The sequence below is a fragment of the Carlito syrichta genome, unplaced genomic scaffold (assembly GCF_000164805.1).
Source record: "Carlito syrichta isolate Samal-C Ts95f unplaced genomic scaffold, Tarsius_syrichta-2.0.1 Scaffold315300, whole genome shotgun sequence".
Lineage (NCBI taxonomy): Eukaryota > Metazoa > Chordata > Mammalia > Primates > Tarsiidae > Carlito > Carlito syrichta.
In genome coordinates, this window is record NW_007259396.1 from 88,573 (window position 1) to 101,719 (window position 13,147).

The window sequence follows — 13,147 nt, forward strand, 5'->3', positions numbered from 1 at the left end:
GGTGTGCGCTACCACACCCGGCTAATTTTTTGATTTATTATAGAGATGAGGTCTCACCAAGTTGCCCAGGTAGGTCTCGAACCTGCGGGCTCAGGCAATCCACTCACCTCAGCCTCCCAAGGCACAGGATTATAGGCTAAGCCACCGGCCCCGGCTTTTTTCTTCTTTTTTTGAGTTGAAGTCTCACTCTGTCACCCAGGCTGGAGTGCAGTGGCACGCTCATGGCCACCGCAGGCTTGACCTGCTGGGCTCAGATAATCCTTCCTCCTCAGCCTTCTAAGTAGCTGCAACTATAGGTGTGCACTACCATGCCTGACTTACTTTTTTTTTTTGAGTTGGAGTCTCACTCCATCGCCCAGACTGGAGTGCAGTGGCATGCTCCTGGCCACTGCAGCCTCGATCTGCTGGGCTCTGGCGATCCTTCTGCCTCAGCCTTCCAAGTAGCTGGAACAACAGGTGCACGCTACCATGCCCGGCTAATTTTTTATTGTAGAGATGAAGTCTCACCAAGTTGCCCAGGCAGGTCTTGAACCCGCGATCTCAGACAATCCACTCACTTCGGCTTCCCAAAGCACTGGGATTACAGGCTGAGCGACCAAGCCCAGCCGCCTGGCTTACTTTTTGACATATTGTAGAGATGAGGTCTCACCAAGTTGCTCGGGCTAGTCTCGAACCCTTGAGCTCAGGCAATCCTATTGCCTCGGCCTCCCAAAGTGCTGGGATTGTAGGCTTGAGTCACTGAGCCTGGTCTCCCCCCAAAATTTTTAAAAACAAACAGACAAATATTCCCTGAAAGATCACACATTTAAGTATTTTTTGTCAGTTAACAGATACAGAGAAACCAAGTACGAATGTGAATGAACAATTTAGCCATGCAGCTGTGAATCTCTGGATGGCTATGGAATCTGGAGAGTCCTTTGTGGCTCTGCACTTGTGGTGCCCCAGTGGTGATTATCTGGGCAGCTTCAGCCTGAAGAGGGAGTGAACCCCAGCAGCTGCTCGATGGGCTTAAACCGCCATTCGTCTGCTTCCAGCTCTTCTACCAAACCAGCTAGTTTTTCCATCCGAGCAACCTGCTGATCTGTAAAGAGTCAAGGAGGTAATATTACACAACAGTGTATTACCCAAGAGATTGCCACCAATCACCAGGATGATGACTGGTTTAAAAATAATTTCCAGATGGATTTTTTTTTCTTTTAAGATACATATTTTAGCCGGGCTCGGTGGCTCAGCCTGTAATCCTGCACCTTTGGGAGGCTGAGGTGAGTGGATTGCCTGAGCCCGCATGTTCGAGACCTGCCTGGACAACTTGGCGAGAACTCATCTCTACAATAAATCAAAAAATTAGCCGGGTGTGGTAGCGTGCGCCTGTAGTTCCAGCTACTTGGAAGGCTGATGCGGAAGGATCGCTGGAGCCCAGCAGGTCGAGGTTGCGGTGGCCGGGAGCGGCCACTGCACTCCAGTCTGGGTGACAGAGTGAGACTCCAACTCAAAAAAAAAAAGATAAATATTTTTTGAGTTGGAGTCTCACTCTGTCACTCAGGGTATAGTGCAGTGGCCCGGTCATAGCCACTGCAGCCTCAAACTGTTGGGCTTAGACAATCCTTCTATTTCAGCCTTCCAAGTAGCCAGGACTACAGGCGTGCACCACCATGCCCAGCTAATTGTTTTGATTCATTGTAGAGGTGAGGTCTCACCAAGTTGCCCAGGCTGGTCTCAAACCCATGGGCTCAGGCAATCCTCTTACCTCAGCCTCCCAAAGTGCTGGCATGAGCCACCGTGCCCAGTATTCTTTTTTCTTTTTTATTAAAGATGTGGGGTGCAAGTCAGGATTGGGTGCCTAAGTGGTCTACGTACAGGTGAAGTTTGGGTCCCCCATTGGACCTCCCTTCGCCTGGATTGGGATCATGCATCCTTATTGATGTTGTGTTCCCACACCTTTGCTGCTTTTGACTGTACAGATGAAAGCTGAAACCTGCCAGATCTTACTTGATCATTCTGCATATTTTAAAATGTGCTTTTTTCCTCTCCGGCACATGTTAAGCCATGAAGGAATAATAATCTCCCCACCTCCTTTCTTCTTCTTTTATTCATTTTTATTGGAGACAGGACCTTACTATGTTTCCTAGGCTGGTCTCGAATTCCTGGCATCAAGTCATTCTCTTGCCTTGGCCTCCCTCAAGTGCTAGGATTACAGGTGTGAGTCACCATGCCTAGCTGATTTTTTTTCTTTTTTTGAGTCTGAAAAGTTCCTCCTAATGTTAGAAATCATTTAAAGACAAAATGATCTGTTTTAATCTGTGCTCTATTCTTTAAAAAAAAGTACTCATCCTCTATGCCAGTGATTTGTAGACTGAAATTCTAGGGTTAGAGGCAATTGCATTATCGTATTTACCCTATATAATACTTGATGGAGAAATGGTCTGGTGGGGGAACATCGATCTCTGATGTGGAGATGAAGGTTTGGTGAGGCATAATGTAACAGAAAGGGTGCTACCAAGAGTCCAGACAGAGCATGAGGTGTTGTAATGTTATACACATACTTGAAGAAGAAGATGAGGATGGTAACCAGTGGAGGACAACAGTAAAAGGAGGTGTCAGGAAGGAGAGGAGAAAGCAACACAAGAGGAACAGGAAGCATCTACTACCCTAGAGAACCAACTTTTGACTTCAACTTTAAGCCTCAATGTGGACATTATGACTTAGATTAAAACCTGAGAATTTTCTTTAATTTAGGAAGTCGACTTAAACAGCCTTGTTGAGTTCAGGGGTTTTTGCCACATCACACTGACCATTTGGAAACCCCTCTCCCCCGCTCACAATCAAGCATATAACACTCATGTGCTTACCATGTTTCACCTGTTTAAGCGTGGATGCCACTTGATAGCTGAAAACCGATTCACAAAGGAATCTCTCTGAACCATCTATAAACAAAAGGGGAAAAAGTTTTAATCTGCTCCAAAGGTTTTATGGCTTCTGACAAACCAAGTAAACTTGTCCATTCTTTTCCCGGCCTTTACATTCAGGGTTGTTTTCAGTGTTTACAAAGAAGGTTTCTGTTTCATTTAGAACTAACACTATTATAAAAGTTAATTATTCTATATACCTAGAACCTTAAAATAGTCCCTCTACTTGCTTAAGAGTTTAAAAATAGTGTTTAAAAAAACAAAAACAAGAAACCTCAGTCTGATGTCCTGGTCAACACTTCCCCCTCCCAACCCGACAGTTTCTTAATGTTCTCCTCGTCTGTATGTCAAGCAAACACTGCCAGCTGACACATTTGGCCATGTGGCTCCTGTGCTATCAAAATATTCAGGTACACAAAAACTCCAGATCGTTTTCACTCTAAAAAACAAAGCTGAAGGAAAAACAGTTGTTCATTTTTAATATATCAAATTACATCACTATGACAATCACAAAACACTGCTGGGAAATTTCATCCTGTGAACGCAAACTGTAACCTTGATTTTCCAACTGAACCAAAACACTGCAATTTGGATGACGATAAGAGCATGGTGCAAGTTCAGAACCTAGCACTGTGCTAGTGCCAGGAACTGCCAACAAGAAGTGGCCAACTCAGTCACCACAGCATTTGGAAGATGATCATGTTATTTCTTGTCAGGCAGGGCTGATACAGCAAAACATGTCTCCCAAAACATGTAGCTCATGTAGAAAAACTTGATTTTTAAAAGGGTCGCAGAAACCATTTGAAGCATGTGCTTTACTGCAAAACCCTAAAACAAATGGCGAAGGGGGTACAGCTGTCTTTTTTTAGGCAGTTGTTCCTGTCAGCACTACTAGGTGTCAAGCATTCACCCATCAATCATGTGTTGTTGTGCTGGTCAGGTATTGAGTGATAAGGAGATAAGACTAACACATTCTGGTCTCATGGTGAGTTCCACACAAGGCAGGCCTCATTTCAGAAGTCACAGTAACCAGTGAGAAGAATGACAGATATTGTACCCAAATGGGTTGAATATGCAACTAAGAGGGCTTTCTTCCATAACATCTTCACAACATCTCCCCCACAAAAAAAGGATTATTATTGAGATTCACACTTAAAAAAAATTTTTTTTAAAGACAGGGTTTCACTCTCACCCTGGCTGGAGTGCAGTGGCATAATCGTTACTTACTGCAGTCTCAAACTCCTGGGCTAAAGTGATCCTCCTGCCTCAGCCTCCCACGTAGCTAGAACTATAGGCACACGCCACCACACCCGGCTAATTTTTTTGTAGAGGTGGGTCTCACTTTGTTGCTCAGGCTAGCCTCCAGTGAATGCAAATGTACTCCTGGCGTCAAGTGATCCTCCCGCCTTGACCTCCCAAAGTGTTGGGATTACAGGCGTGAGTCACAATGCCTAGCTGATTTTTTTTTCTTTTTTTGAATCCAGCAGAGGGGATGTACACTCTTTAGGGAGAGTGGCACATTCTGTAAACTCAAACCCTTTCTACATATTGTGCAATATATGGGCTATGATTCCATCCCCTTTATCCCTCACCTCCTATTTCTCTGGCTGAATTTAAGTCATTTGTAAGCTGCTGCTCATTCAAACTGAGCAAATCAATATTTTCATTTAAAATTAACTGAAGGCTGGGCACAGTGGCTCAAGCCTGTAATTCCAGCACTTTGGGAGGCCAAGGTGAGAGGACTGCCTGACCCAGGGGTTCGAGACCAGCCTGGGCAACTTGGCGAGACTTCATCTCTACAATAAAAAAAAAAAAAAAAAAAAAAAAAAAGACCAGGCTCAGTGGCTCAGCATAAGCCCACAGGTTTGAGATCAGCCCGGACCCGGACAACTTGGCGAGACACGGTCTCTACAATAAATTAAAAATTAGCCAGGCATGGTAGCACATGCCTATAGTTCTGGCTACTTGAAATGCTGAGGTGGAAGAATTGCGGAGCCCAGCAGGCTGACACTGGGGTGGCCGTGAGCGTGCCACTGCTCTCCAGCCTGGGCGACGGAGTGAGACTCCAACTAAAAAAAAAAATGAGCCAGGTGTGGTAGCTCACGCCTATAGTTCCAGCTACTTGGAAGGCTGGGGCAGAAGGATCACTAAGCCCAGCACGTCGAGGCTGTAGTGACTCTGAGTGTGTCACTACACTCCATCCTGGGTGACAGAGACTCCAACTCAAAAAACAAAACAAAACAAAACAATAACCACCCCCCAAAAAAAATTAACTGAATGCCATATTGACTAGGTAAGCTAATGATATAACTGAGTTTTTCAGACAAGAATGGGTAGTAGTAAATAACTATGAATTCCACAATGGAAAGAGAGACCGTTGTGAACATTTGACACCAATGATGCAATCTACTATAGCTCTTCTGTGTAAATAATATGCCAGCATTCATTATCCTGCTCATACTCTCGCTTAAAAAGTCTAATTATAACTCAAGTTTTATTTTAGAAAGAGCAAAGCATAGAGAATCACAGTTGACCTCTCAGATGGTTTGATCCTGAACTTTAGAACTGCACACAAGGCAGTGGGAATTAGGATCAGACCAAGATATATATGGAAGCTCTTAGAAGTACAAACTCCCACTTACATTTAATCACAGGTGCTATTAAGATAAAATGTTCAAGTTGTGACAGTTACACATTTTCCTTGGAAATGAATTTCAAAGCAAAAGGATGTAAGTGAATCTTTCAAAAGGGCACCTCTGCTCATCACTCCACCACATGTATGCCTATGGAACACTTCTGCTGATTTGCAGCTCTGTATTAACCACAAGTCCATTGTTTCTTAGCCACATCCTATTAGATGTAATATCTGTACCAATCTAAAGCCTGGAATTTCTCCAGAGTGGAGTCGGCCTGGGGCAATCTGTCTTCCATTTAGAAATTGTAATCAAACCCTTTGTAACACACCAAGTAGCAATACATCAGCTTTCCTCTTAAGGGACAAGCAAAGGTTATAAATAGTGAAAAGTTCAGTAAATTGCCTAAATATAACACCTTCACCAATTCCAATAAATAACGATGGTAACAAATTCATTTAAAAGAATATTACCTCACAGTAGGAAATTAGGCAATGCCTGATAATTGATACTTCAGGGGCCTACAATGTCACTAAAATACAGCCACTGCTGGGCTGGAAGGCAGTCTCTAATTTGCTCACTAATAACTAGGTGAGGACAGTTTTAGCCAAGGACAGGAGAATGCTTAAAACGGCTGTTTACTGCTTATGTGCGGTGTCGGTTATCAGAGAGCAAATGCACCAAAAAGTTAATTCACAAGGTTAACTACAGGTTATTTGGGTTTATTATCCTAGACTTAGAAAAATGCAACATCAAGCTGAACCTGTTAAGATTATAAGTGGGCTGGGAGTCATGGCTCATGCCTATAATCCCAGCACATTGGGAAGCTGAGGTGAGAGAACTGCCTGAGTTCACAGGTTCGAGACCAGCCTGGGCAACCTGGCGAGACCTCATCTCGACAATAAGTAAAAAAATCAGCAGGGTGTGGTGGCGCATGCCTGTGGTTCCAGCTGCGGGGAAGGCTGAGGTGGAAGGATTACCTGAGCTCAGCAGGTCGAGGATGTGGTGGCTGTGAGTATGCCACTGCAACCCAACCTGGGTGACAGAGTGAGACTCCAAGTCCCCCCAAAAAATTATAAGCAACATCCAGCCTTGATTCCTGACTACTTTTCTTCCTTACTCTCCTTAGGCAACCCTTCCTACTCTATTTTCACATTTTATCAAGCTACCAGTTGGTCAGACGCACGTGTTAGAGTGACTGTTTTTTTTTTTTTGAGTTGGAGTCTCACTCTGTCGCTCAGACTGGAGTGCAGAGGCCGCTCCCGGCCGCCGCAGCGTCGACCTGCTGGGCTCCGGCGATCCTTCCGCCTCAGCTTTCCGAGTAGCTGGAACTACAGGCGGGCGCTACCACACCTGGATAATTATTTGATTTATTGTAGAGATGAGGTCTTGCCAAGTTGCCCAGGTGGGTCTCAAACCCGCGGACTCAGGCAATCTACTCACCTCAGCCTCCCAAGTCGCGGGATTATAGGCTGAGCCACCAAGCTTGGCTTAGAGTAATTGTTTAATAGAACTATATCACCTTTAAACATGGTAGAAAATGCTTCCACATCTAATACCCTTACTCACATTTAGAAGTACCGTTTTCAAGAATCAAGTACATTTTGAATCCTTAATAGGTTCTTTACCAATGTTTTTCAAAATATGATAAGGTATACTTCATGAGAAAGCCCTGGATGCTGGGCTTTCTCATGAAGTATTCAGAAACTGTGAGGTGGGCCCACAAGTGTGAGTTTTGTTATTTTTGAGTTGAAGTCTCACTCAATCGCCCAGGTTGGGGTGCACTGGCACACTCATTGCCACCATAGCCTCAACCTGCTGGGCTCTGGCGATCCTTCTGCCTTAGCCTTCTAAGTAGCTGGAACTACAGGCACGTGCTACCATGCCCAGCTTATTATTTTTTTATTATTATTTTTTGAGTTGGAGTCTCTGTTGCCCAGACTGGAGTGCAGTGGCACGCTCCTGACCACCGCAGCCTTGACCTGCTGGGCTCCGGAGATCCTTCCACCTCAGTCTTCCAAGTAGCTGGAACTACAGGCGCGCGCTACCACGCCCGCCTAATTTTTTTTATTTATTGTAGAGATGAGGTCTCACCAAGTTGCCCAGGCAGGTCTCGAACCCACAGGCTCAGGCAATCCACTCACCTCGGCCTCCCAAAGCGCTGGGATTACAGGCTGAGCCACCGAGCCCGGCCTTAATTTTTTGATTTATTGTAGAAACAAGGTCTCGCCAAGTTGCCCAGGCGGGTCTCAAACCCGTGGGCTCAGGCAATTCACTCACCTTGCCCTCCCAAAGCGCGGGATTACAGGCTGAGCCACCGAGCCCGGCTATTTTTTTTTATTTATTGTAGAGAGGAAACCTCACTAAATTGCCCAGGCTGGTCTCAAACCCCTAAGCTCAGGCAATCCTCTCGCTTCGACCTCCCAAAGTGCTGGGATTATAGGCCGAGCCACTATGCCCAGCCTTTCTTTTCAAGTAGGAGTCTTACTCTGTTGCCCAGGTTGGAGTGCAGTGGCATACTTACACTCACCGCAGCCTTGACCTGCTAGGCTCAGGTGATCTTTCTGCTGCAGCCTTCCAAGTAGCTGGAACTACAGGTGAGCACTACCACACACGGCTAATTTTTTGATTTATTATGGAGACGAAGTCTCGCCAAGTTGCCCAGGCTGGTCTCAAACCTCTGGACTCAAGCAATCCTCTTGCCTCCACCTCCCAAAGTACTGGAATCCCAGGCGTGAGCTACCATGCTGGGATAGAAGTGTGCGTTTTCAAGTTCCTCAGGTGATCTTTATGCTCTCTGTTAAGAATTATTAGTCTAGGCAAGGTGTGGTGGCTCAAGCCTATAATCCCAGCACTTTGGGAGGCCAAAGTGAGAGGACTGCCTGAGCCCAGGGGTTTGAGACCAGTCTGGGCAACTTGGTGAGACTTTGTCTCTACAATTAAAAAAAAAAAAATTTAGCCAGGTGTGGTGGTGCATGCCTGTAGTTCTAGCTTCTTGGAAGGCTAAGGCAGAAGGATTGCCTGAGCCCAGCAGGTCGAGACTGTGGTGGGTATGAACACGCCACTGCACTCCAGTCTGGGCAATAAAGTGAGACTCTAACTCAAAAAAAGAAAAAAAATTATTAGTCTCGTGCCATGAATCTGATGAATTCCTGTTACCAGTGATGTTGCAGGCTCACAGCCTATATCCTGATCTTGGCCAGCCAGTCTGCAAATGTGTGCTGAATAAACATCGTGAACAATCTCATGCAAATCTGGCTCCAGTGCTAGAAAAACCACACAGAGCTGTCCTGCAGTGGGCCACGAGTCATTTTTGCATAAAAGGGCAGTGTGTTAGTTTTTATTTCCTCTTAGAACCCTTCTGATGGGGTGAATCCATCTCTAGGTTAATTATACTAGAAAAAAATACATCAACCCTATTAACCATAATGAGGCACAGGTGCCAGGATAAAGCAAACTGGAACAGAAGGTCAAGAGAATTCCTGGTTCTAGTGCTGACTTTGCCTTTAACAATTAACTCACTTAACTTTTCTGGATCTAAATAAATCTAGTTAACCTCTTTGATTTCAAAGTCTTTTTCAGCTCCAAAATTCTGATTCTGGAGCAAAATTTTTTTTAAATACATTATTTTGAGATAGGAACAAGAGATGAACTGTGGAGCTGAAATCAGGGCAAACTCATCTTTAATCCACTTAACAGCTTCTTTACAATTAATATTCACTGCAGGTCTGAATCTAATTATTCAGCAAAAAGCAGCATGAGATCACCTTCTAACATCTCTCCAGCTCCTTTGGGGTAGGTGAAAAGGGCTTTCCGTGGTGGGGCAAGGTCTGAGACACTGAAACCAGATCCAGTGACAGAACTTCCACTGACCCCACCAGCTGAAGAGGATGATGAAGAGGCAGCCATTTCCTCTCTAGTAGAATTCTTACTTCAACTACAGAGAAAGAAAAACAGCAATTGGCAAGTTTATGGAAGTGAGATTGACATTTCATCCAAGCCACAAGGGGCATAAGCATACAGTTTTGTAAAGAATTAGCTCCCCTTTTTTTTATTCGCTCTACTTTCACAATCTTTTATCAACGTCTCGGGCCAATGTCACTCAGGCTTTGAAGTGAAAATATGTTTAAGAAAAGTGTGTCTACTTGAAACACTAATTCCTATCATTAGCAAACTGTTTATGTCTCCTGGTATTGACTGTGGATGATTGAGTTATGAAGGGGTGCTATGGTGGTGCCAAGGCAGAAATCTGGCTGAGGAAGTAAGTTATATGAGGATAAAACAACCACACTCCATAGGACAGTTCGTCTTAGACACATCCTGACCAAGCCACATCAAGAAACTCACTTATAATATTTTCCAAATAAAATTCCAGAATAACACTGTGTTCTGTTCCCAAGGAAGGGAAACTGGTTAGGAAATACATATTGGCCCTTTCATTAAAAATTAACCTTTTCACCCAAATGTAGTACTCAAATTTATCACTTGGTGGCGTCCCAAAACTGGAACAAAATAGTTCAGGAACTGATCTTGGAAATCATGGCCTATTATGAACACAGCAGCTGTGTTTAATCCTATTTCATATAAAAAACTAAATGTAAATGAGAAAATCTATAGTGAATACATGACTCCTTACAAAAGTTCAAAACAAAAACACTTCCTCTGCCACAAAAACGTACCCGATTTTAACAAAAAGAGCCTAAAAGTGTATACAGTATTTTCTAAAAAAAGAAAAAGGTCTAGTGCTGCTGTCTGATAGACCTTTATGCCACGATGAAAATCTTCCAATGTTCTATTTTTGCACTGTCCAGTATGGGAGCCACTAGCCTCATGCTTTGGCTGTATATTGATATGAAGAACTGAATTAAAAAAAAAATTTTTTTTTGAGTTGGAGTCTCTCTCTGTCGCCCAGACTGGAGTGCCGTGGCACGCTCCCGGCCACTGCAGCCTCGATTGCTGGGCTCCGGTGATCCTTCTGCCTCAGCCTTCCAAGTAGCTGGAACTACAGGCATGTGCTACCATGCCCAGCTTTTTGATTTATTGTAGAGATGAGGTCTCGCCAAGTTGTGCAGGTGGATCTTGAACCCTCCAGCTCAGGTAATCCACTCGCCTCGGCCTCCCAAAGTGCTGGGATTACAGGCTGAGCCACTGAGCCTGGCCTTGAATTTTAAATTTTATTTAATGTTAGCTAAAATTTAAATAGTCACGTGTGGCTGGTGGTTACTGTAATGAATAGCAAAGTTGTAGTGTTTAGATTAAAAATGATTTAGCTGGGTGTGATGGCTCATACATGTAATCCCAGCACTTTGGGAAGCAGAGGCGAGAGGACTGCCTGAGCTCAGGGGTTGGAGACCAGTCTGAGCAATATGGTGAGACGTTGTCTCTACAAAAAATCATAAAAAATTTGCTGGCTGTGGTGGTGTGTGCCTATAGTTTCAGCTACTTAGAAGGCTGAAGCAGAAGGACTGCCCAAGTCCAGCAGGACAAGGCTGCAATGGCCATGAGCGTGTCACTGCATTCTAGTCTGGGTGACAGAGTGAGACTCACTCTGACTCAGGAAAAAAAAAAAAAAATTTACACGGAATTGTAGTTTAAATTACCAACAATTAATTTTACGTAAATATTAGCCCACTGCAGCCTTGATCTCCTGAGCTCAGGCGGTCCTTCTGCCTTAGCTTCCCAAGTGGCTGGGACTACAGGCATGTGCCACCATAACCAGCCAGTTTTTTTATTTTTCGTGGAGACGAGGTCTTGCTATGTTGCCTATACTGGTCTCAAACTCCTGGGCTCAAACAATCCTCCATTCTTGGCCTCCCAAAGTGCTAGGATTACAGGCATGAGCCATCGTGCCTGGCCAAAAAAAGACTTTAAAAAGATTTAAAAATGAATTTCCCTCTGTTATGGCTAGAGAGAATTTTAGTTGTTTTTTTTTTTTTTTTTTTGAGCTGAAATCTCACTCTGTTGCTCAGATTGGATTGCAATGGCTACTCTCAGCCACTGCAGTCTCAACCTGCTGGGCTCCGGCGATCCTTCCGCCTCAGCCCTCCAAGTAGCTGGAACTACAGGCACGCACTACCACACTTGGCTAATGTTTTGATTTATTGTAGAGATGAGGTCTCGCCAGGTTGCCCAGGAGGATCTCGAACCCGCGGGCTCAGGCAATTCACTCACCTCGGCCTCCCAAAGCGTGGGATTACAGGCTGAGCCACCGAGCCTGGCCAGTTTTTTTTTTTAAAGGCTAGTCAAGTAAAGCAGTAGGAGCAAAGAAGGAACAAAAAAAATCTGTGTTTGTGATCATTTAGTTGTATACACCACTGCACTATTTTTCCTTTTCACTAATTTTTTTTTTGCTAGGTGTAAAATGAATGTATTTGGTATAAAAAGTTGAAACTTATTTTATTTTTTTTTTGAATCAGAGTCTCACTCTGTTGCCCATGTTGGAGTGCTGTGGCACACTCATGGCCACCACAGCCTCCATCCGCTGGGCCCAGGAGATCCTTCTGCTTCAGCTTTCCAAGTAGCTGGGACTACAGACGCATGCCACCACGCCCAGCTAATTTTTTGATTTATTGTAGAGATAAGGTCTTGCCAAGTTGCCCAGGCTGGTCTTAAACCCCTGGGCTCAGCCAATCCTCTCGCTTCAGCTTCTCAAAGTGTTGGGATTACAGGCGTGAGCCAAAGTGCACGGCTGAAATTTATTTTTTAAAAAATAAAATAATAGCTGGGCGTGGTGGCTCATGCCTGTAATCCCTTTGGGAGGCCGAGGTAAGCGGAATGACTGAGCCCTCAGGTTTGAGACCAGCTTGGAAAACTTGGCAAGACCTTGTCTCTACAATAAATTAAAAAATTAGCTGGGCGTGGTGGTGTGTACCTATAGTTCCAGCTACTTGGAAGGCTGAGGTGGAAGAATTGCCAGAGCCCAGCAAGTTGACGTTGAGGTGGCCTTGAGCGCGCTACTGCACTCCTGCCTGGGTGACGGAGTGAGACTCCAACTAAAATAATAATAATAGTCATTAGGAAAGCAATACAGATATAAATCTTATATACACATATAGAATCCAGTGTCCTACTAAGAAAAATGATAACTCTTGAAATGCTGGCTGTTCTGTTTCCTTGATTTTTGTCAGGATGATTTAAGGCTGTCAAAGATGCAGAGATTGGTTTCTTTTTTTCTTGAGTTGGAGTCTCACTGTCGCCCAGACTGGAGTGCAGTGGCTCCGGCGATCCTTCTAACTCAGCCTTCAAAGTAGCTGGAACTACAGGTGTGCGCTACCACGCCCCGCTAATTTTTTGATTTTATTGTAGAGATGAGGTCTCGCCAAGTTGCCCAGGCGGGTCTCGAACCCGCAGGCTCAGGCATTCCACTCACCTCGGCCTCCCAAAGCGCGGGATTACAGGCTGAGCCACCGAGCCTGGCTTCTTTTTTTTTTAATTAAATTAAATTAAACTTTAAGTGAGCATTGTTATTTCCATTTTACAAGGAGAAAAGTTAAAAAAAATTAAATTAAATTTTAATTAATTAATTTTTTTGAGTTGGAGTTTCACACCGTCACCCAGGCTGAAGTGCAGTGGCACACTCACGGCCACCCCAGCATTGACCTGCTGGGC

The 13,147-nt window shown here is 44.4% G+C and overlaps 1 protein-coding gene across 1 annotated transcript in view; it reads right to left on the minus strand.

The window, feature by feature from the left end:
• Positions 1-785: 785 nt before the first annotated feature.
• ANAPC16 (anaphase promoting complex subunit 16) overlaps positions 786-13,147 on the minus strand; it is a 17,374-nt gene continuing 5,012 nt past the window's right edge. Inside the window, exons 2-4 of the mRNA XM_008072508.1 lie at positions 9,307-9,476; positions 2,850-2,924; positions 786-1,081 (exon numbers count right to left, since the gene is read on the minus strand). Of these exons, the coding sequence (XP_008070699.1) occupies positions 966-1,081; positions 2,850-2,924; positions 9,307-9,448 (333 nt within the window). The 5' untranslated portion in view covers positions 9,449-9,476 and the 3' untranslated portion in view covers positions 786-965. The remainder of the gene's footprint in view (positions 1,082-2,849; positions 2,925-9,306; positions 9,477-13,147) is intronic.